The 22,820-nt window shown below is 47.8% G+C and overlaps 2 protein-coding genes across 2 annotated transcripts; one reads left to right on the top strand and one right to left on the bottom strand.

The window, feature by feature from the left end:
• The first annotated feature begins 399 nt into the window (after window positions 1-399).
• sv2a (synaptic vesicle glycoprotein 2A) lies at window positions 400-16,935 on the top strand. The gene is made up of 13 exons (XM_041242993.1): window positions 400-919; window positions 7,511-8,334; window positions 10,885-11,065; window positions 11,356-11,507; window positions 11,756-11,889; window positions 12,179-12,268; window positions 12,734-12,844; window positions 13,191-13,279; window positions 13,596-13,760; window positions 14,092-14,225; window positions 14,427-14,630; window positions 15,287-15,446; window positions 16,061-16,935. The coding sequence occupies exons 2-13, from the start codon at window positions 7,719-7,721 to the stop codon at window positions 16,242-16,244; spliced, it is 2,220 nt and encodes a 739-aa protein (XP_041098927.1). The 5' UTR covers window positions 400-919; window positions 7,511-7,718; the 3' UTR covers window positions 16,245-16,935.
• Window positions 16,936-20,693: 3,758 nt separating this feature from the next.
• Window positions 20,694-22,636, bottom strand: bola1 (bolA family member 1). The gene is made up of 2 exons (XM_041242992.1): window positions 22,431-22,636; window positions 20,694-22,003 (listed from the first exon to the last, which is right to left on the bottom strand). Exon 2 carries the CDS (start codon window positions 21,971-21,973, stop codon window positions 21,542-21,544), a length of 432 nt encoding a protein of 143 aa, XP_041098926.1. The 5' UTR covers window positions 21,974-22,003; window positions 22,431-22,636; the 3' UTR covers window positions 20,694-21,541.
• Between the last annotated feature and the right edge of the window lie 184 nt (window positions 22,637-22,820).

The following is a 22,820-nucleotide window of genomic DNA, read 5'->3' as shown; positions in this document are numbered from 1 at the left end:
GGCAACTGACTGATTTGCTAAGGAGGTAAGGGGGGTGGGTGGGGGGCGTTCCGAAGTGAGCAGGGACTGGTTGTGGAAGACCGTGGCTGCAGAGGACATTGAAATGGACAGCCAGCATACTTGAATGAGCGTCACCCTCGGGCTTTTAGAAAAAAAAAAAAAAGTCGGGGTATGTACACCAACTGGACTGTCAACGGTTACCCCCCCCCCCCCGAAAAAAAAAAATTATAGAATAATATCTTTAAATACCCAGTTAGGAGAGCCGCGAGTGATTCGATAACAACGTCGACAAAGTGTTTCCAAAATTAATAAATACGCTCATTGTAATGGGGGGGGGTCTTTGAAAAGAAGAGCCCAGCTGTTAACATGTAACTAAATGCATATTAGAAATAATAATAATAATAATAGAGCTCAACATATATCGATTAAATGTCAAGTTGCTTGTACACATCTATTTATATATATGAGAAATTGTTTTGCACAGCAGATGCAAGCGGATGAAACCAAATGTGCAAAAAAAAAAAAGTCATGTTGCAATAAACACGTGGATTATACTACTAGTGCACAAGCTTTGGGAGGAGGCAAGATAAAAAGAAAACCAAAAATAAGAGAATCAGAAGTCAGTACCGCAGGACGCACGCTAACGCGCTTCCCACATCCCCAAAACCAGCCCGAGCACCCCTTTCCCTGTTCGGTGAGTGGTGTGTGCTCCCGGTGCCGGGGGGGGCGGGGGGGGCGTGCTGAATTATATTCCGGTACGCAGAGCATCTTTTGTTTTTTACAGCCGCCTTGCTCTCGCCTTCACTATCTTCTGTGCAAAAAAAAAAAAAGACAACCGGCATTTTTCGGCTTCTTCTCTCTCTCTTTCAGTGCCCTGACGCACGGATAGGATAGAAACGCGGCACGGGAAACCATCAAGGTAGACAAATTAATAATAATAATAATAATAATAACATAAACGAGGAAAGCAAAGATGAATTGATTGAGGTTAAGTAATTACGCGATAAACATATATATATAATATATATATATATTATATATAATATATATATATATATATATATATTATATATATATAGATCAGACAACATCGCCAAAAACTAGTCAGATAAAGCGTTGCATATTTTATTTTATGCATCGAAACGTTGGTTTTATTTTCAATATTTTGCATTTACTTACGTGTTTATTAAAATGCATTTAATATAACAACGAGATATAAACGTTTCCCCTTCTGCAGAATGATGTACTTACACCTATCTCTTATTATTATTATTATTATTATTATTATTATTATTATTATTATTATTTATTATTATTATTATTATTATCCTATTTGAAGGAAGATTGCAGGCTGTTTTTATGCATGTTGTATTTCCCTGTAGTTTAACCGACTTCACATAATCGAATAGCGATGATTGGAAGTGAATTCTAATCGATCATATTCACAATCGGCAGGTCAGCCCGATTCCTGCGCAGTCGATGTTATTTGACAGGCTGGAGCTATTTATAGATTCTGCATTGACGAAAAATATGCATTTTTTTGTTGGAGAGGAGGGGGGAGGTGGTGGTGGTGGTGGGGGTCTTATTTTACCGGTTTATGTGTTTTAAATCATGCTTTTATTTTGTAGTGGCATAGTAATTAATACCCATCGTAATACCCATATATATATATATAATATATATATATATATAAATGGGAGTTGATGTCTTCATCAGTCGGATTTCGGCTCTGGTCGTTGCTGTGCAATATTTCTGATTACTACAAAGCGCGTTATGCACATGCATGCTTTCGTATTGTAAGCGTGAATCTGTGTTGTGTGTGTGTGTGTGTGTGTGTGTTGTAATTGATTTTATTTTGAAATAGCTTTTCGTTCTACTGTGTGGGTGGGTGCAGGTCGGGTATGTTTAAATTCTGGTTTGTTCATTCATTCATAAGGCGGCTCTGTGACCTTGCCCAGTGATGGAGTGATGTATACTCGCTGCAGCTCTGCAGCGCTGTGGCTCTGTCTCTCTTTCTCGTGTGAAGCGTTCAGGAGAAAAACAAAACACGCGAATGCCAACCAGAACACATCGCCTAGCGATTTCAGAGATTTTTTTTTTTCAAGGGGAATAAATGACCTTGCGCGAAGCGACACGCACACACACACAATGACACATACACGCACACACAAACACACACGCACACGCACACGCACACACACACACACACACACACACACACACACACACACACACACACACACACACACACACACACACACACACACACACACACACACACACACACACACACACACACACACACACACACACACACACACACACACACACACACACACACACACACACACACACACACACACACACACACACACACACACACACACACACACACACACACACACACGCACACACACACACACACACGCACACGCACACACACACACACAGACTCGTCGCTGTGTTGTTCCCCAATTCTTTTCAGCAAGGTTTTAGTGACCTTGCGTTCTCCAAACACGACCCGCATACTCCTGTGATACACAATAGTGACGAGGAGAGGATTGCCGACCCTGCTTTATTATTATTATTATTATTATTATTATTATTATTATTATTATTATTTAGTCATTCAGCAGATGCTTTTATCCAAAGCGACTTGCAGAGACCAGGAGGGTGAACTCTGCATCATCAACAACTGCTGCTGCTGCTGCAGAGTCTCTTCCAATAGGACCTCGTTTGTTTTCCCTTTCATCTGTACTGTGTAGTATTTTTGCAATGTTCCTACAATGATCGCCAGCGTATGTAAACCCTGTGGCTTCTTTACAAACGATACATTTTTTTCATATGGATGGATAGACAGATTGATAAATGTACAGATGGACGGAGGAACAGATAAATAATCTCTATTCATCACATTAGCAAGATACCATGGCTCCTCCACGACAGACGGACAGACAGACAGACAGACAGACGGCCCACGCATGCAGCGCTGTGCAGGTGTATTTTAGCAGAACGCACAGCTGTCGTTTTTGTTTTGCTCACACACCCCAGTTTGTTGATGTTGTTCTGGCTCCTGGATGGCCATTGCAATGCAATCCCGGGTTCAGTTCAATGATCCTCTGAATCCTGGATTCGCATTCACTCGGACGTCAGCTGTTGTTTTTTTTTTTTTAATTTTTGACCTGCTGTCAGTGCTGGAGCCGTTCTCCAGCAAACAGAGAGAGGGTCAGTGATGCAGAAAGACACCCCCACACAGAGAGAGGGAGAGAGAGGGAAGGAAGGAAGGGAGAGAGCAAGAGAGAGAGGGGGAGATAGTGAGAGACAGAGAGAAGGAGACAGAGAGGGAGAGAGCAAGAGAGAAGGGAAGGAAGGGAGAGAGCAAGAGAGAGGGGGAAATAGTGAGAGAGAGAGAGGGGGGGGGAGACAGAGAGACAGAAAGAGAGCTTGACAGCTTTCAATGACTCACTCCCCTTATGTAATCAAAATGTATGTAATCAAAAAGAAACTACAATATCGCAGAAGGAAGCCGTCACAGTATTTCATGTTAAATTTTCAAAGTGTTTTTTGATCAGTATGTGGGAAAACTACACAGAAACGGCGGGGTGTGTAATTCAACGTGTTGACGTTATTCAGCAGGTTTTCATTCGACTTTGTGAAGCAGAACGAGTTCATTCTATAGGGTGAGGCTGAACACCAGAGCTGTACATCTCCATATACAGTATAGCTGTGTCCCTCCTCTGTCCTGCTAATGAGTGCCTGAACCCTATCGAAGTCCAAGCCGTTGGGTTGATTTTAAATCAAAAGCCAATTGTCTGCCTTGGTTACAGGTCTAATCTCATTGCTCAATGCAAGCCTCTGGATTAGAGTGATAAACCCAGCGCTTGTCTCCACACACACACACGCACGCACCCAGCGCTTGTCTCCACACACACACACACACACCCACGCTTGTCTCCACACACACACACAACGCACACACACACACACACACGCACCCAGCGCTTGTCTCCACACACACACACATACGCACGCACCCAGCGCTTGTCTCCACACACACACACGCACGCACCCAGCGCTTGTCTCCACACACACACGCACACGCACGCACCCAGCGCTTGTCTCCACACACACACACGCACGCACCCAGCGCTTGTCTCCACACACACACACACGCACGCACCCAGCGCTTGTCTCCACACACACACGCACACGCACCCAGCGCTTGTCTCCACACACACACACACACACGCACCCAGCGCTTGTCTCCACACACACACACACACACGCACGCACACACACACACACGCAGCAGAAAGCTTATCAGCGGTTTCTGATTGCAGAGTACAGATAGTCACGGCTCTTTGATGCTTGCTAATTAAGGGCTGGGCTTGGTATAATAATAATAATAATAATAATAATAATAATAATAATAATAATAAATAATAAGCAGGCTGGGATAATAGTGTAACATAATATGTATATATTTAAATGGGACTCACCTGGAAGCAGGCTGGGAGGGGGTAATAGTGTAACGGCGTGACTGCAGAACTGCGTCTGTGTGACTGAAATGTACACGGACAGCTATCGTACAGCGGGAAGTCCAGACTGACTTAGTTAACTGCTATGTCTGTATTCTGAATCTGCATTCTGTCTAGCAGAATTGTGGGGACTTTAGTCTGTCTGTCTGTCTCTGTCTGCCTGTATAGCAGAATGTGGGTCTGTCTGTCTGTCTGTCTGTGACTGTCTGTCTGTATATCAGAATCTCTGTCTGTCAGAATCTCTGTCTGTCTTTGTGTGTGTCTATAGACTCTCTGTCTGTCTGTCTGTCTCAGTCAGCATATGAGTGTCTCTGTCTCTGTCTGTCTGTCTGTATATCAAAATCTCTGTCTGTCTGTAGGAATAGACATCTCGGTCTGTCTGTCTGTCTGTTTGTATATCAGAATCTCAGTCTGTCTTTGTGAATCAGAATCTCAGTCTGTCTTTGTGTGTGTGTGTGTGTGTGTGTGTGTGTGTGTCTATCAGAATCTTAGTCTGTCTGTGTGTGTGTCTATCAGAATCTCAGTCTGTCTGTGTGTGTGTCTATCAGTGTCTATCAGAATCTCAGTCTGTCTGTTGTGTGTGTCTATCAGAATCTCAGTCTGTCTGTGTGTGTGTCTATCAGAATCTCAGTCTGTCTGTGTGTGTGTCTATCAGAATCTCAGTCTGTCTGTGTGTGTGTCTATCAGAATCTCAGTCTGTCTGTGTGTGTGTCTATCAGAATCTCAGTCTGTCTGTGTGTGTGTCTATCAGAATCTCAGTCTGTCTGTGTGTGTGTCTATCAGAATCTCAGTCTGTCTGTGTGTGTGTCTATCAGAATCTCAGTCTGTCTGTGTGTGTGTCTATCAGAATCTCAGTCTGTCTGTGTGTGTGTCTATCAGAATCTCAGTCTGTCTGTGTGTGTGTCTATCAGAATCTCAGTCTGTCTGTGTGTGTGTCTATCAGAATCTCAGTCTGTCTGTGTGTGTGTCTATCAGAATCTCAGTCTGTCTGTGTGTGTGTCTATCAGAATCTCAGTCTGTCTTTGTGTGTGTCTATCAGAATCTCAGTCTGTCTGCTGGAATAGACGTCTCTGCGTGTCTGTTCAATAGGAGTGTGACTGTTCCTCACTCATGGTAGCTGTGTTGTTTTGTAGATCACAGATGTGCTGCTCATGTATTGTGAAAAGATAATAAGATCGTTAACAGACCGTTTTCACAGAAGACAAAGCTTGAAGAGCCAGGAGGACAGGCACAGTCAGTCTGTATGGGTTTTATCGCATGTTCTTTTGTGATTATTATGTTGTCTGGGTTCCAGAGTTGCTCCGTGTTCTATGCATATGTAACACAGGGCTAGTGTCTTTACAGTAGCTCCAGCGACATCTAGTGCACAGCTAGGGTATTGCCAGCAAAACAAAAAAAAACTTACTGGCTTTTACTTCTATGGCTGATCTGGCCTGTGATGCACACGTCTGTAACGTTACCGAACGGGAAATAAACTCAGAGGCGTATTATGGTCTGTTTTATTTCTTCATGGTTTCAGAATTATTTGAGTGTTATTTCTTGTTTGAGAATCTCTCCAGAGTGTCCCTAAACCTTGACTGTTATTAATTAGTCATTCAGCAGACACTTTTATCCAAAGAGACTTACAGAGACTAGGAGGGTGAACTCTGCATCATCAACAACTGCTGCTGCTGCTGCAGAGTCTCTTCCAATAGGACCTGCAGAGTTTTTTAATTTAAAATTGCATTCCACTGCCTCAAGATGTTGCTTTATTTCAGTGCTGCCTTAACTACAGAAGGTCGATTATAAAGCCCCAGATAAATATTCAAAGAACTAAACAAACCTTTATTTAAAATCCGTCTGTAGAAACAGATAAGGACCTTACCGGCCTCCCTTAGCAACGACCAGGGCAGTGCGGGCCTTCCTTAGCAACAGCCAGAACATAGGCCTTCCCTAGCAACAATCTCCCGACTCCAAGACGTACATTTTGAAGTAACAGGACTGAGGATTCTCTCCACTCAATAAAGAAGCGGATGTGATCTCTCCAGACTGCCGATGAGAAGCGTATTATTCACAGTTCCGAGCAGCTGCACTAAAACATTGACGAACTGCAGTGCAGGAGGCTCGGTGCCCTAGAGAAAGAAAAGGGGCTTGATAACAGTTTGCAGCCGACGTGTCTCCGTGAGATTTCACAAAGCACTGCAACAAACGCACTCCCATTGAATACTGAATGACCTTCTTCACAGACCGGGGGGCAGCGGCAAGCAAACCGGCACACCGACACAGCCTTGAACCCGCCCTGGGTCGACCGACGCCAGTATCAGCCAGGGCTGTACCGCTGTGGGAGCTGCAGCGAGCCGGGGTGTAGGGTTAGGGTCCTCTACACACAAAAAACGCAAGACTGTAGAAGAGTTGGCGGTGTTGTAAAACACTGGCCCCCCCGCTGTAGCTGTGCTATGCAGTGTTTCCTGCGCTTAATCCCTTGTGCTTCAGGGTTGCTATTTTTAAAAAGGCTGTTTCTTATAACCGTGAAACAACCTTGATCAGCTGGAGGTGAAGCCTTAGCCCCAGAAGCCTTATTCCAATCCCAAGAGCGTTATTTAGTGATGAGCTGTCTTGAGTACCTGCAGCTGCTCAGGACGGCGTTTTAGTTCGGTGTAAACGTTTAGAAACGCTGCATATATAGGAGGCTGTGTGGTCCAGGGGTTAAAGAAACGGGCTTGTAACCAGGAGGTTCAAATCCCGGCTCAGCCACTGACTCCCTGTGTGTGTGACCCTGAGCGAGTCACTGAACCTCCTTGTGCTCCGTCTTTGGGGTGAGACGTTGTTGTAAGCGACTCTGCAGCTCACGCACCCTAGTCTCTTGTAAAGCGCTTTGTGATGGTGGTCCGCTATGAAAGGCGCTATATAAAAATAAAGATTATTATTATATATTAGGCATTACCTAGAAAAACTTTGCAGGCATCTTCAAAGAGTCTTTTTTTCCCTTGCAGGAGCTGTCCAAGCTGTTGGACTCCATCAAAGAAGACCAGACGGCTAGTCAAGCTAACCGCACCGCCCCCCCCTTTCCAATAGAGGAGCGGTCCTGGGTGCTGAGATCTCTTCGGGAGCTGTCTGTCACCCCGAGTGCAGAACACCGCTGTCCGTGCCTTTGGGGTTTCTCGCTAAGCCAGGAAAAGTGTTGCAACTTATTTTAAAAAAATGGATGACGGCTACAGGGATCGGACAGCTTTCATCCGGGGTGCCAAAGACATCGCCAAGGAGGTGAAGCGGCACGCGGCCAAGAAAGTGGGACGAGGCATGGACAAGGTGCAGGACGAGTACACGAGGCGCTCCTACACCCGTTTCGAGCAGGACGACGACGACGACGACGACTACCCCGCCCCGCGGGACGGCTACTACCAGGACCCGGCCAACGACGACGACAAGGAAGGGGGGGGCGGGGGGGCCTCCAGCGACGACACCGAGGGCCACGACGAAGACGACGAGATCTACGAAGGCGAGTATCAAGGCATCCCCAAGGCCAAGGCGGACGGGCTGAGCAAAGGGGCGGGAGGGGACAGCCAGCCGGCCGCCGCCCCCGGCTACCGCGACCTTGCCGCCCAGGCGGCGGAGCGGCACAAGGACCAGGAGGAGCTGGCGGAGCAGTACGAGGCCATCCTGCAGGAGTGTGGGCACGGCCGCTTCCAGTGGACCCTCTACTTCGTGCTGGGGCTGGCTCTCATGGCCGACGGCGTGGAGATCTTCGTGGTGGGTTTCGTGCTGCCCAGCGCAGAGAAGGACATGTGCCTGTCCGATTCCAACAAGGGCATGCTGGGTAAGTGCCGGACGTCGGCTCCGATTTTTTTCTTTTTGGAATCCCGTTTATTGAGCTGACCCCCCCGCCCCCTTCCAGCCCCAACACAAGGAACAAGCAAATGACAATTCAAGAAGGCTGGTGTTTGTTCGCTGATACGCTGGCACTCCAGCCTGCTTCACTGAGATCAGTTTTGTCATTCAGTTCAGTAATTGAGAGCTCGGTTAGAATGAAAACCAGCAGCCACAGCAGGGGGTCCCCAGGACCGGCGTTGAGAGGACACTGCGCTGTAGTTTCATTTGAACTCTGTGGTAACGTCACTAATTCAAGGTCTCCCAATTGCTTCTGTTGACAAGGAATGTTCCCCTTGTAAAACAACAGCTGTTGATAAAGACCTGGGGGGGGGGGGGGACTTTGAAAATAAAGATAATAAGAATGTGCAGAAGGCCTGTCTTTGCATGGGTTGTGTTTTGTACAAACCAATTTCAAAGCAGACGTTTCAGAGCATCTCCAATCCGTCGTTACGATCCCTCTCTGCTTCAGCACAGCAATTGTCTTCCAAACAGATCGATGGTCGCCCTGCGTTTGTTTTCCAAAGCTGACACGACCCTACTGTGTGTGTGAAATTTGACTCCCAACACCGCTCAGCCTGAAGCCGCGCACCCCTGCGAAGAACGATCGATCGTTATTATTAGCCAGATCCATGTGTGTTTTAAAACTGTACCAAATAAGCTTGGTGCTCCAGCGGTTAGAGAAAGGGTCTTGATATCACGAGGTTCAAATCCCAGCCACTGACTCACTGTGGGGGACCCTGAGCGAGTCGCTTCACCTCCTTGTGCTCCGCCCTTCGGACGAGACGCGAAACAAACCAGGTCCTACTGGAAGAGAAAGTGAAAAAGAGGCTTTGTGCTCCCTCAGGCAATTCGAAGTAATGCAGGGGGGAGAAGCTACTGCGTTCATCACTAACCTAGCCCTGCCTGTGAGAGGGACTGCCTGCTCTAATCTGTTCAAGGTTATCCTTCATCCTGACGTTTCTTTAATGAGAAGCTGTCAATGCAGAGCAGGCTGACACTGGAGTTTATAGTGCAAGACAGCTCATTCATCACAGTGACGCATCGAGCCAAACTAGTTCCCATTTCATGTTGTAATACAGTTTTAAATGTTTGTGAATGGCTCTCATTATTTAATTTGATGTATGGATTAATAGTTTCTGAATGTATATATCTCAAACAGTGATAATTCCTCTAGAGGAAAATACACTTGAACTCTGACCCATTCGACTCCTCGAGACCATCGCTTTCAATTCAAAACACAAAGCGTCTCGTTTTCAATCACTCGACAAACACCCAGAGCACAGAAATGTTCATCAACGCAATGAGAATACGTTAAAGATGTAAAGCCGGTGCGTTCGTATCTCAGAGAAACGGAGAACGAGACAGAACGTCTGCACAGCCCTGAAACACGACGTTTAATAAAACACCCGACTGTCCCGCTGAACCTTGTCTTCTTTAATATCAGCATCACAAAGGGATCCGTGGATTATAAAAAAAATAAGAGGGGCTTCTTCAGTGAGTCACAGGGAAACAGTCCCATCTCGGGGGTCTGTGACAGTTCAGAAACTCCGCCTTCGCTCTCGGAGTTTATGATGTCACAGAAACCCTCGATGGAATAATTTTTCCTGTACCTCACTGAAGCCCACCTGTTACTCTAAGTAGGAAATATTATGAGGTGGTGGGGGGGGGGAATAATGATCGGACATTTCTAAACAGGGGAGAGGGGAGAGGGGAAAGTCAAAGGAGGTTGAATGACTGAACAAATAAATTAAAAACAGGCTCTACGTGAACCCAGGTTTTCCTGGACGTTTTAAATCTGCGTTTTTGCTACAGTTACGATTTCAACGCAGCAGGGAATTTGATAGTTAGCAGGGCTCCTGTTGTGTCTGTGGATGGTGACTCCGATAAAGCCGACAGCCTCCTTTCACTGCGCAATCGCTGGGCTGTCTCGAGTCACCTTCACCGGGGCAGATCAGGAGATACCCCCCCCCCCCCCCCCCCCACGTACCCCCCCCTCCCCCCCCCCCCCCCCCCCCCCCCTACACGTACAGTCTCTCTTTTTCCACAGCGCTGGTTCGTGTTTCCTCACAAGCATTCTCTGCAGGACTATTGCTGCTGTTGCTTAAAATCCCTCTTTTCACAGGGCTGGGAATAAGACTCCCGCTGCACAGCAGTGTGATCCAGTCCTGGTTTCACTAGTTTAATAATGAGACTCCCGCTGCACAGCAGTGTGATCCAGTCCTGGTTTCACTAGGAGTTTAATAATGAGACTCCCGCTGCACAGCAGTGTGATCCAGTCCTGGTTTCACTAGGAGTTTAATAATGAGACTCCCGTTGCACAGCAGTGTGATCCAGTCCTGCTTTCATTAGGAGTTTAATAATCAGACACACCTGAGCTTGTTGCCTAGACACACTGGGGCTGATCAAGCTGCTGGTGAATCCTGGGCTGGGTGAGTCTTGTCCCCGATCCCGTGTGTGTGTGTGTGCTGTGCTCTGATTGGCTGTTCTGCTGCTGCAGGTTTGATTGTGTACCTGGGGATGATGGTGGGGGCGTTCCTGTGGGGGGGTCTGGCGGATCAGATCGGTCGCAGACAGTGTCTGCTCATCTCCCTGTCCATCAACAGCGTCTTCGCTTTCTTCTCGTCCTTCGTTCAGGGCTACAGCACCTTCCTGTTGTGCCGCCTGCTTTCTGGAGTCGGGTAAGAAACTCACGCACGGTGTAACCAGGTATTGGTTCCCCTCCGGGAACGAGTATTCAGTGAATATTTATATCCCCCCCCCAAAAGGGAAAAGAATATTTGCTAATGTTTTTTTTATTTTTATTTATGATTTCCTATTTCCCTGATTTCCCTCCCCCTCTTTCTCCCCTATTCACTCTCTCCCTCTCCCTCTCTCCCCCCTCTCTTTCTCCCCTATTCCCTCTCTCTCTCTCCCCTATTCTCTCTCCCTCTCTCTCTTTCTCCCCCCCCTTCTCCACTTCCCTCTGCAGGATCGGTGGCTCCATTCCCATCGTTTTCTCCTATTTCTCGGAGTTCCTGGCTCAGGAGAAGCGAGGGGAGCACCTCAGCTGGCTCTGTATGTTCTGGATGATCGGAGGGATTTACGCCTCTGCCATGGCCTGGGCAATTATACCCCACTACGGTGAGAGCATCGCTGGGCACAGGGGCGCAACAGGGCTGGGTCTTCATCAGGCTCGGGTTCAAGTGCATTTGCATTTAAACGCGTTGCAGAAACCTGCACCGCATCTGCATTAGAAATCCGTTTTGCAAAGCATCTGCATTCGCCGCAGTGCGTTTTGTTACTATTTAATAAACCAACACCCGCTTCTTCTCTACCTGCCTCCCTCCCTCTCTCTCTCTCTCCCTCTCGCTCCACTCCCCGTCTGGCAGGCTGGAGTTTCCAGATGGGCTCTGCTTACCAGTTCCACAGCTGGCGCGTGTTCGTGCTGGTGTGCGCGTTCCCGTCGGTCTTCGCCATCGCTGCCCTCACCACCATGCCAGAGAGCCCGCGCTTCTTCCTGGAGGTCAGTGCCTTCTGGGGGCAGGGCAAACCTCTACCATAGTAAAAGCAGGGCAACGTGTAACAGGGCACAGCGACAGCATTGTAAAGCACAGAGAGGTCTGATAAAGCATATAGAAGCATTGTAAAGCACAGAGAGGTCTAGTAAAGCACAGGGAATCATTGTAAACTCTGGTACACATGTATAGAATGACCACGGGAACATTGCCATGTACAGATTGCTCTGAGGTCTGTGTCAGTGTGCTCAGTGCTGAAGCGGGGTCTCTCTCTCTTTCTCTCTCTCTCGCTGGTAGAATGGGAAGCACGACGAAGCCTGGATGATTCTGAAGCAAGTCCACGACACCAACATGAGAGCCAAGGGACACCCTGAGAGGGTCTTCTCTGTGAGTACTGTCTCAGTGCGCAGCTGCCTGAGAGGGTCTTCTCTTTGAGTACTGTCTCAGTGCGCAGCTGCCTGAGAGGGTTTTCTCTGTGAGTACTGTCTCAGTGCGCAGCTGCCTGAGAGGGTCTTCTCTGTGAGTACTGTCTCAGTGCGCAGCTGGAAAATGAACGCTTCTCAATTGCCCGAGCCACTCGTGCGAGCAGACATGTTATTTGAGAGCTCCATAAGCGACGGGATCCCTTAAAAAAAAAAAAAAAGTCATCGAGGAAGATTTGCAGTCGAAACATTTTGCATTCACCTGTGAAAGCGCAGAATTACAGCCTGGAAACGCATGCTTCTCTTCTCCTGTCTGACCCGCCAACTCTGTGTGTTGCCCCGCCCCTGTGTTGCTCCGCCCCCTCTCTGCGTTGCTCCGTCCCCCATGTGTGTTGCCCCACCCCCTGTGTTGCTCCGCCCCCCTCCCCAGGTCACCACTATCAAGACGGTGAAGCAGCTGGATGAGCTGGTGGAGCTGGACGCCGATAGCGGATCCTGGCACCGCAGATGGAGGATGCGTCTCTCCTGCCTCTTCCACCGGGTACGCTGCGACACTCAATCGTGCTCCTTAGAGATCCAGTCCAGGTTTTTACTCCCACAGGTTCCAAAATAGTTCACTGAAGCTGCCGAGAGGCCATTAATTGAGGGCCTGCTTGAAGTGAAGACCTGGACCGGAATGGGTCTCGGACCAGGCTTGAATAGCACTGCTGTACCGCACCCTGGCTCTGAGCTAACAGTACTGACTCCAGCACAAGCATGTCTGCACAGCACTGATTTTTAGATATGGCAAGCCTCTGGTCTTTAATATGAAAGGAGTAACAGTGTGTACTAACTAACCTCCTATATCCACCTCCCCCCTCCATCTCTCCCTCCCCCTCCCCCTGCAGGTCAGGAATAACTTCCTGCAGTGTTTTTCCCCGGAGTATCGGCGCATCACTCTCATGATGATGGCGGTCTGGTTCACAATGTCCTTCAGGTGAGAGAGAGAAGGGAAGCTGGGTCCTGGGGGTATTGCTAGCACAAGGGCAGCTGCAATGGGGTGAGGCTGGTAGAATGGGACCCCAATGTGCTCACTATACCCTTCCCAATGCTCTTCAATAGCACTGCAATGGGGTGAGGCTGGTAGAATGGGACCCCAGTGTGCTCACTATACCCTTCCCAATGATCTTCAACAGCACTGCAATGGGGTGAGGCTGCTAGAATGGGACCCCAGTGTGCTAACTATCCTCTGGGTCTCTCTCTCTCTCTCTCTCTCTCTCTCTCTCTCTCTCTCTCTCTCTATCTCTGCACAGTTACTATGGTCTGACAGTGTGGTTCCCTGACATGATCAAATACATGCAGAAGCAGGACTACGCTCTGCGCACCAAGGTCTTCGTCAAGGAGAGAGTGGAGCATTTCACCTTCAACTTCACTCTGGAGAACCAGATTCACCGCAACGGGGAATACTTCAACGACAAGTGGGTCTGGGGTCAGGGGCTGCTGATTAGGGGGGTGGGGTCAAGGGTAAGGAATTAGGGATTAGTTGGGGAGTGACCTCAGCACCACGGTCCTGGATCCTCAGCTGATGCGCTATCCTTGCACTATTGCACTGCTAACAGTCACTGTAGATATAACTTGCTGTGATAACTGGCTACACTGTGTTTCAATATGAAGCTTGCATTGTAACCCTGCGCTGCCCTGTAACACCTGTGTGAGTCGCCCGAGATAAAGGCGTCTGCCAAAAAAATACTAATAATAATAATAAGTGATCATCATTGTTGCTACCTGGCTGCTTGCTCGTCTTTCCAGGTTCATGAACCTCAAGATGAAGTCCGTGCTGTTTGAAGACACTCTGTTCGAGGAATGCTACTTTGAAGACATCACCTCCAGCAACACCTTCTTCAGGAACTGCACCTTCGTCTCCAGCCTCTTCTACAACACAGGTGTGAGGAGCCCTCGCCTTCCAGAGCGACGAGAGAGAGGAATCGGTTCAGTGGGGGGGGGGGGGGGGGGTGGTGTCTTTCAATATGTCCAACTGAACATATAAACAGATCAGTCGAGTCAGAAATCACGCCCGGGTTCGAGAAAGTCTTCACTAACCTTGCGTCTGCCTGTCTCCCTCTTTCTGTCTGTCTGCCCGCTAGACCTCTTCAACTACAGGTTTATTGACAGCAAGCTGGTGAACAGCACGTTCCTCCACAACAAGGAGGGCTGTATGCTGGACTTCAGCGATGACAACAACGCCTACATGATCTACTTCGTCAGCTTCCTGGGCACGCTCGCCGTGTTGCCAGGCAACATAGTCTCCGCCCTCCTAATGGATAAGATTGGCCGCTTGAGGATGCTGGGTGAGCGAGCGGTCTCGTCTTTCTCCGCACATTACCCCCGTGCTGGGGTCCTTGCATTGGCTGCCAGTCCCTGTAATCATTAATCTCTCCCCCTGCCGTCACCATCTCCATGAACACTAAATCCTGTATTATTTCCGATTCGTTCTTTTGAGATCAGAAAGCGGGGGAACTTTTTTTTTTAAGGTTTTAAGAAACGCCCGCCACAATGAATTCAAGTGGAAACCGGGTGGCTTCCCATGTTCCCGCATGGACCTCTCAGAACTACACTTCCGATCACCCTCCTGCTCACTTGGTAAATCCATCTCAGTTACACATGTGAGCAGGTGGAGGATGACGGGAAATGTAGTTCCGAGAGGTCCATGCGGGAACACAGGAAGCTATCTTCAGGCAGTGGAATGCAAATTAATTGTTTTTGTTTTTAAAAAGCGGTCAAAATGTTAAATAATTAAAACACACACACATCTTAAGTAAACAGTTGTAGCAACACATGGGAACATGCAACAAAATCAAATTAAAAACTTTATGTACCCTTTAAGTTTTGTACCCCTCAGACCGGCCGCAGGACCAGCGGTTGAGTTTCCAGCCCTTGCAGTGCGCTGGGTGACCTGCTGGTGGCGCCTGTGTACTGCCTCACACTGTGTCTGTCTCCCCTGCAGCCGGCTCGAGCGTCATGTCCTGCGTCAGCTGCTTCTTCCTGTCCTTCGGCAGCAGCGAGTCGGCGATGATCGCTCTGCTGTGCTTGTTCGGTGGGATCAGCATCGCGTCCTGGAACTCCCTGGACGTGCTGACCGTCGAGCTCTACCCCTCGGACATCAGGTAAACTGGCAATGGCCAATCAGACGCTTCCCTCCCGGATGTGTCTCTGATCTCCGGTACAGTCAGCGACTTGCAGATGCCTGTTCTGAGAACGCTGAGACAGTTCTGAGGTTCTGAGTTCCGGTTCTAAAAGGCTACCAGGTTCAGTCTGGGTACGGACAGCAGTGTGCAAATCTAGCAGCTCAAGATGTGTTGCTGATCTCCTTTTATACACCCGCCTGCATGAAAACGCCTCTGGGGTGTGAGAATTTCAGTCTCCGCTCAGTAATCAGGGATACAGAAACACAGCAAGCGCTTCTTTCAAGATTTTCATGTTGCATTTTGAAATGTCACATTTCTTCAATGTCAGTATTTTTTGTTAAGCTTGATGTAAAAACCAATACAAAGCGGTGTGTAATTTCAATATGCTAACGTGACATTATTCAGCAGCTTTCACTGGACTTCATGAAGCAAAATTAGCTTATTCTACGGAGTGACGATGCAAAACTTTTGGCCACCCTGAATCTGGAGAATAACGCAAGGATGCAGCACAGTAATGCAAAAGCGCTGAGATTTCTGGAACGGTTTTATCAGCTGTTGGTGGTAAGCTGTCGGTCTGTCTTTGTGTTCTGCAGGACCACGGCCTTCGGGTTTCTGAACGCCCTCTGCAAGCTGGCGGCTGTCTTGGGAATCAGCATCTTCACCTCCTTCGTGGGCATCACCAAAGCCATGCCCATCATGTTCGCCTCGGTCGCTCTGGGGGTCGGCAGCTTCCTGGCTCTCAAGCTGCCCGAGACTCGCGGGCGGGTGCTGCAGTAGAGCGGAGCCGCCAGCAGGGGGAGGGGAGGGTGACGGGCAAGGCAGGAGGGCCCAGGAACCAGAGTGTCAACAGTCAACACTGTGAAACATCCATCCTTCATCATCTGAGATCTCCCTTTTCACTTCTGTATCCCCACCCCCCCACACACACACACATCTGTAACTTCACAACGCTCTCCAGGGTTACCCAGTGAAACAAGCCATCGTTGACTTTAGATTTTTATTTTTTTTTTAATCTTTGGACTACTAGGCATGCAGGAGTCTGCAATAAATGTTCGGTGCGGCCCAGCTGTGGAATACCCCAGCGGTCTTCTGAAGCTGAAGGGAACGCGGAGCCGCTGCTCTGAGGATTGGAGCTTTGGTTTCGGGAGACTGTAGGGTTCGGGCAAACCAGGGGAGACTTGGGGATGGGGTTTGATACAGCAAACCTCACACTAGGTCTCCCCGGGGGTCTCCTGGAACCAGCTTTCAAGCCACATGTTCCTGAGAAAGCAGCTCCGGGTTCAGCTCAGCTTCAGGGAAACAAACAGCCAGATTAATAACGATTACATTCCAGCGACGGAGGGCTTGTTAATTCTGCTATTTAACTGTACCAGGCTTGAGCTGCTGTCTCTTTACAACACAGACACACACACACACACACACACACACACACACACACACACACACACACACACACACACACACACACACACACACACACACACACACACACACACACACACACACACACACACACACACACACACACACACACACACACACACACTCACACACACACACACACACACACACACACACACACACACACACACACACACACACACACACACACTACCTGGGACTCTCTCACACACACACACACACACACACACACACACACACACACACACACACACACACACACACACACACACACTACACAAACATAAATCTCACACAGACACACACACACTCACACACAGACACACTACCCATGAATCTCACACAGACACACACACACACACACAGACACACTACCTGGGAATCTCTCTCACACACACACACACACACACACACACACAATGACACGCACACACACACACACACTACCTGGGAATCTCTCTCACACACACACACTACCCACGAATCTCACACAGACACACAATGACACACACACAGACACACACACGCGTGTTCATCATACAGTAATTCTGTGTGTGGGTTAAAGAAGCGAAAGGGAATAACCAAACCCACTCGCGTTCATTTCAAACGACAGGAAAAACTCTCCGATTCGAAACCCTGTCGTCCGAATGAACCGATAATACTGACAGCAGCTGCAGACCCCAGATACCAGAGTCTGCATGTCTGCGTCTGTGCTGAATCAATCAATTTAAAAACACAAACCAGACTGCGATCAGCAGCTCGAATCTGACACAAACCAGACTGCGATCAGCAGCTCGAATTTGACACAAACCAGACTGCGATCAGCAGCTCGAATCTGACACAAACCAGACTGCGATCAGCAGCTCGAATCTGACACAAACCAGACTGCGATCAGCAGCTCGAATCTGACACAAACCAGACTGCGATCAGCAGCTCGAATCTGACACAAACCAGACTGCGATCAGCAGCTCGAATCTGATCACGGCACAATCTCTACTGAGAGAGAGACAGAGAGAGAGAGAGAGAGGAAGGGGGTGAGGGAGAGAGGGGAACAGGGTAAGAGAGAGAGGGAGAGAGAGGGAGTAGAGCGGGTGAGAGAGGAGAGAGGGAGTAAGAGGGAGAGGAGAGAGGGACCAGCCTGTCCTGACTCGGTACTTTTAAAAAGTCCCTTCCTAGCCTTCTTCCGAGTCTGGCTATAATGTAGAAAATCAGGAAAAAAATCATCTTTTGAAAAGCACAAAGTAACACCCTCAATTTTTATTTCTTAATTTTTTTAAAAACTGTTTTATACCAGCGAGGTCCACGTTCACCCTTGTTTGTAGTGTTTTTTTTTAAACGCTCTGGAGAAGCTGTTGGCTTTTGGAATTGTTCAGTAGCTTTCGAAAGGAATTTCAATGTTGGGAATTTAGAATTCGGGGCGGGGCTTGAGGCCCAGGCTCCTTTTTTAACCACACCCACTTGGGGTGTGGCTGCACAGCCACACCCCCAAGGGGGGTTGTCTCTTGGTTGCCACACCCACCGAGACACTTCAAGATGGAAACCTTATTTTAATTTAAAAAGATTAACAAATTAATTTACAAAAAATATATATACATAAAAAAAATGAGCACAAAAAAGTAGATAAATAAAAATGAATAAAAACAAGATTTCAAATCTATTAAAAATCTAGTAGCATTTTAAGGATATATAAAACGAACAAACTAAATTCTCAAATCAAAAGAAATAATATCCGGTTTTGTGGTACCTGTATTAGACAGCTTTCCACAAAATTCTATATATATATATATATATATTTTTTTTTTTCTAGGCGGGCGTTTACAAATCATGTTTGCACGCAGTATTTGTTATATTGTTTCTGTATCACGTTTCTGCCAAGAAAGCAAGTTTGAAAGTGCGTGCGTGTGCGTGCGTGCGTGCGGAGTCTAACGTGTTATAGTTTAAAAAAATAAAAAATAAAATCTTAACGCATTTCACAGATACTGCCGTCGAAAAACAAACGTTTCAACCGACACGATCAAATCCGATATATAAGCAACGGTAGATTTTTACATTGCGTTGCGTGAGATACAGTATTTACTTCCTCTCCCAAACCCGCTGGATCAGCCCGGCAACTTTCTCATCGGCGGATTCCGTTGTCGACCGGCGGTCTTTTCCGTTTTCCATCGGGGGGGGGCACCCTGTACATAGTGCGTGCCGTTGTTTGGTAAATGAGTTTTTAATTTGAAGTGCGTGGGGGTTTGATAACGTGGCCGGCACCCGCAGAGAGACACAGGCGCAGTCGCACACAAATCTCAAGAACTCAAATTAAAACAGGCTCCATCAGAGCCACCCTGATTCTAGCCGGGGAGCAGCCCTAAATTTAGCAGGGGGGGGCAAAAAGCACGAGTCTAATCTGCACAGACAAGGAACTCCCACTGAGTCTCCTCAAATCAACTGACAGCACAAGCGAGCTCAATTATACAGCACCTTGGCCATACAGGCAACACGAAACGGGGTTTAAAATTGACGGGACGGGTCGGAACTGGTCAGCCAAATCGTCCGCTGCCTCCTCGGCATAACTTGAGTCGCTCTCTCGAAAGTAGCCTCGGGGGTCCAGCGGTTAGAGAAAAGGGGGCTTGATACCAGGAGGTTCAAATCCCGGCTCAGCCACTGACTCCCTGTATGTGTGTGTGTGTGTGTGTGTGTGTGTGTGTGTGTGTGTGTGTGTGTGTGTGTGTGTGTGTGTGTGTGTGTGTGTGTGTGTGTGTGTGTGTGTGTGTGTGTGTGTGTGTGTGTGTGTGTGTGTGTGTGTGTGTGTGTGTGTGTGTGTGTGTGTGTGTGTGTGTGTGTGTGTGTGTGTGTGTGTGTGGGTGGGTGGGGAACCCTGAGCGAGTCGCTTCACCTCCTTGTGCTCCGTCCTTCGGACGAGACGTGAAACAAACGAGGTCCTATTGGAAGAGACTCTGCAGCAGCAGCAGCAGTTGTTGATGATGCAGAGTTCACCCCCCTGGTCTCTGCGAGTCGCTCTGGATAAAAGCGTCTGCTGAATGACTCAATAATAAAATGTGCATCCTTAATGTAGGAAAAAACCACAAGCAGCTCTCTAAATCTGAGGATGATTTCAGCGCTCGGAACGATTTGGGGGAAAAAAACGATCAAGACTAAAAGTAAACATTATATATATTATATATATATAATATATATATATATATATATATATATATATATATATATATATATAATATATATTGCAGCTACTCGTTTGACTAAGCAAAACTCCAAATCCGTTGCAGTGCAGGTAGTGCAGGTGCCTCGCACAGGTGTGTCGCTAGGCACCCCCACCCTCTCCATTCACCTGTGTGTGTGTGTGTGTGTGTGTGTGCGGGGCAGGCGGGCCACCTTCGCAAACCCACTGGCGTATCCTGTTTTCTTTTTATGTCCCCAGTCGGTTTGGTGACTATCAGAACGCACGTTGTGTAGGCGACATCACTTTGCTGTTAATTGCCAAATATTTTTGTACTTCTTAGGTTTGGGTTCTCTCCTTCAATAATAATAATATTAATATTAATAATAATAATAATACTACAATAGCTGTAGGTAGGTGTGTGTGTGTCGTGTGTCGTGTTTTTGGTAGAGAATATGAACCCTAGATCTGTTTGTTTAAAGTCAAATCGTTGCCTTTTGTTTTTTTTTAACGTGATTGAAACACGACCGCGTTCCCTCGCGTGGAGGCGTAGCTGTACAGGATGTTTGTAAACGAAAGTATAAATCTGTGGAAAAAAAAAAAGCAAAAATGAACAAAAAAAATTATAAACGAATGACTGGTTAGTATTGTACGTGTGTCTTTTTAATTTGCCTGTTTTGTAAAATGAAAAAAAAAAACATCGACTACATGGATAAATAACTAAGTAACGACTATTAGATATGGAAATATTTCAGTCTACCATCATCCAGGTGCAGTATTAAGGTTTGTGTGAGATAAATATATATAATATATCATTTTTGTTTCAGTACATTATTTGTGCTAAGCTTACCAGCATTCCAATAAAAATTAAAAACAAAAATGTTTTCTTGTTTTTATTTATTATTATTATTATTATTATTATTCATGATCTGATACTCTGTGTTACATCAGCCAGATCTGCAATCTCCTTTTCTATTTGGTTTTCAGCACCCCCAGTAGATTATTACAAGGATCTGCTCCCCTTCGCTTTATCAATACCTGCGAGAGACCACTGGAATCTGCATTTTCATTAAACTCAACCAGTAACATTGCTTTGACAGCCTCCCTATCTGAGAGCACCTGTAGAATACCAGCCTGAACTAAATCAGCTGACACTCCTGACAGATCTACAATTCATAGCCACTGCCGTCATTTTAATTGAGATCAAATGAATGTCCAAACACTGACTCGCTGTCAACACAGAGAATCAGACTGATCCAGTCCTGGTTTTATTATGAGTTGAACACACCTGGGCTTGTTACCTAGACACACTGTGGGCTGATCAAGCTGCTAGTGAAACCTGGACTGGGTGACACTGCTGTGCAATAGGAGTCTGATTCCCATCCCCCCTGATTTATCTATCTAAATATCTTTTGTCTCGCTAGGGATGGGAATAAGGCTCCTATTGCAAAGCAGTGTAACCCAGTCCATCCCTCCCATCTTCTCCGATTCACTTCCCGTCACCCCGCAGCCTCCCAGCCATGCCAGGGTCGTGCTTTGAGCCGCCCATGCAGGGAGGGCTCTTGGCCAGGCTTGGGTCGGAGCTCCACTGCTCGGGTGTCTTGGCCTGGATTGAGAGGGCATGGACGGAGCTGGCCAGCTCCTCGCGCAGAGCCTCGTTGACCAGGCGGTGGCGCTGGACCAGGGGCAGCCCATCGAAGCAACGGCTCACCACAACCACTCTGAAGTGGGACTCGGACCCGGCCGGCACGGCATGCAGGTGGCTCTCGTTCTGGACCTCCAGGTGGGTCGGCACCAGGGCCCGGCTCAGCTTGGCTCGGATGGTGCTCTCCACGGGTCGGTCCATAGGGACGTGGCTGGAGGCTCGCAGGGGGAGGAGTCTGAGGCTGGTCCCGGGGGCGAGTCGGAAGAGAGGCAGCATCAGAGTGGAGGGTCAGGCAGAGATCGCCTCCTGAGTGGGGAGACAAAGAGAAGTGAAACAGCACTCACATTAACATGCATTAGCCCAGACCTGGGAGAAAACGGGGCTTGACACCAGGAGGTTCAAATCCCAGCTCAGCCACTGACTCCCTGTGTGTGTGTGTGTGTGTGTGTGTGCGTGATTATTAAAAAAAGAAAAAAAACACGTTTAATCTGTTTTATCAGCCTAACTGAACAGAAGTTCACACGGGGCGATATGCAGGATTACAACGGAACAAAACTGCTGTATATTTATTTTGTGTTGTATGTGCAATCTACGAAGAACAGGAATATATTCAGACACAAAACCCAGCCACACCCCCGATTATAAAACGATTTAAACACTGTAATACAGCCTGTATCCGCTAAATACACTTCCAACAGCAATGAACAAGCAACCAGACCCCCACTTCTCTCACCTTCCCAGTAACGGGCTGGTCTGTGAGTTTCTGTCCTGAGGAAGGTTTTGTTTTGGGGGCGAGTTCTCCGCGTTGTCGCTCACGTTTGTTCACGACGACAGGCGCGCTAGCGTGCGCGCAGTGAGTCCTGGGAACTGTAGTTCTGCCGTGACGAAAATCGCATGGACTACAAAGTAAGGGTGCTGCGATTTACCTGCTATGTCGTCTTACGGGAGATATGTGGCTGTGCAGCCGCGCGTTTGGGTCCACTTTTGGAGCATTGGGGGCGGGGTTGGGGGGGGGTGGGTAGGGGGGGGGGGGGGGGGGGGGCGTGTTCAAACCATTATTAGGACTCGCGTGTATTTTGCTGAGTGGTGTCTCAGTGGAGGTGAGAGACCGCGTGGGGGCAGC

The sequence above is a fragment of the Polyodon spathula genome, unplaced genomic scaffold, assembly GCF_017654505.1.
Source record: "Polyodon spathula isolate WHYD16114869_AA unplaced genomic scaffold, ASM1765450v1 scaffolds_1545, whole genome shotgun sequence".
NCBI lineage: Eukaryota > Metazoa > Chordata > Actinopteri > Acipenseriformes > Polyodontidae > Polyodon > Polyodon spathula.
This window is presented reverse-complemented; position numbering and strand designations above follow the sequence as displayed.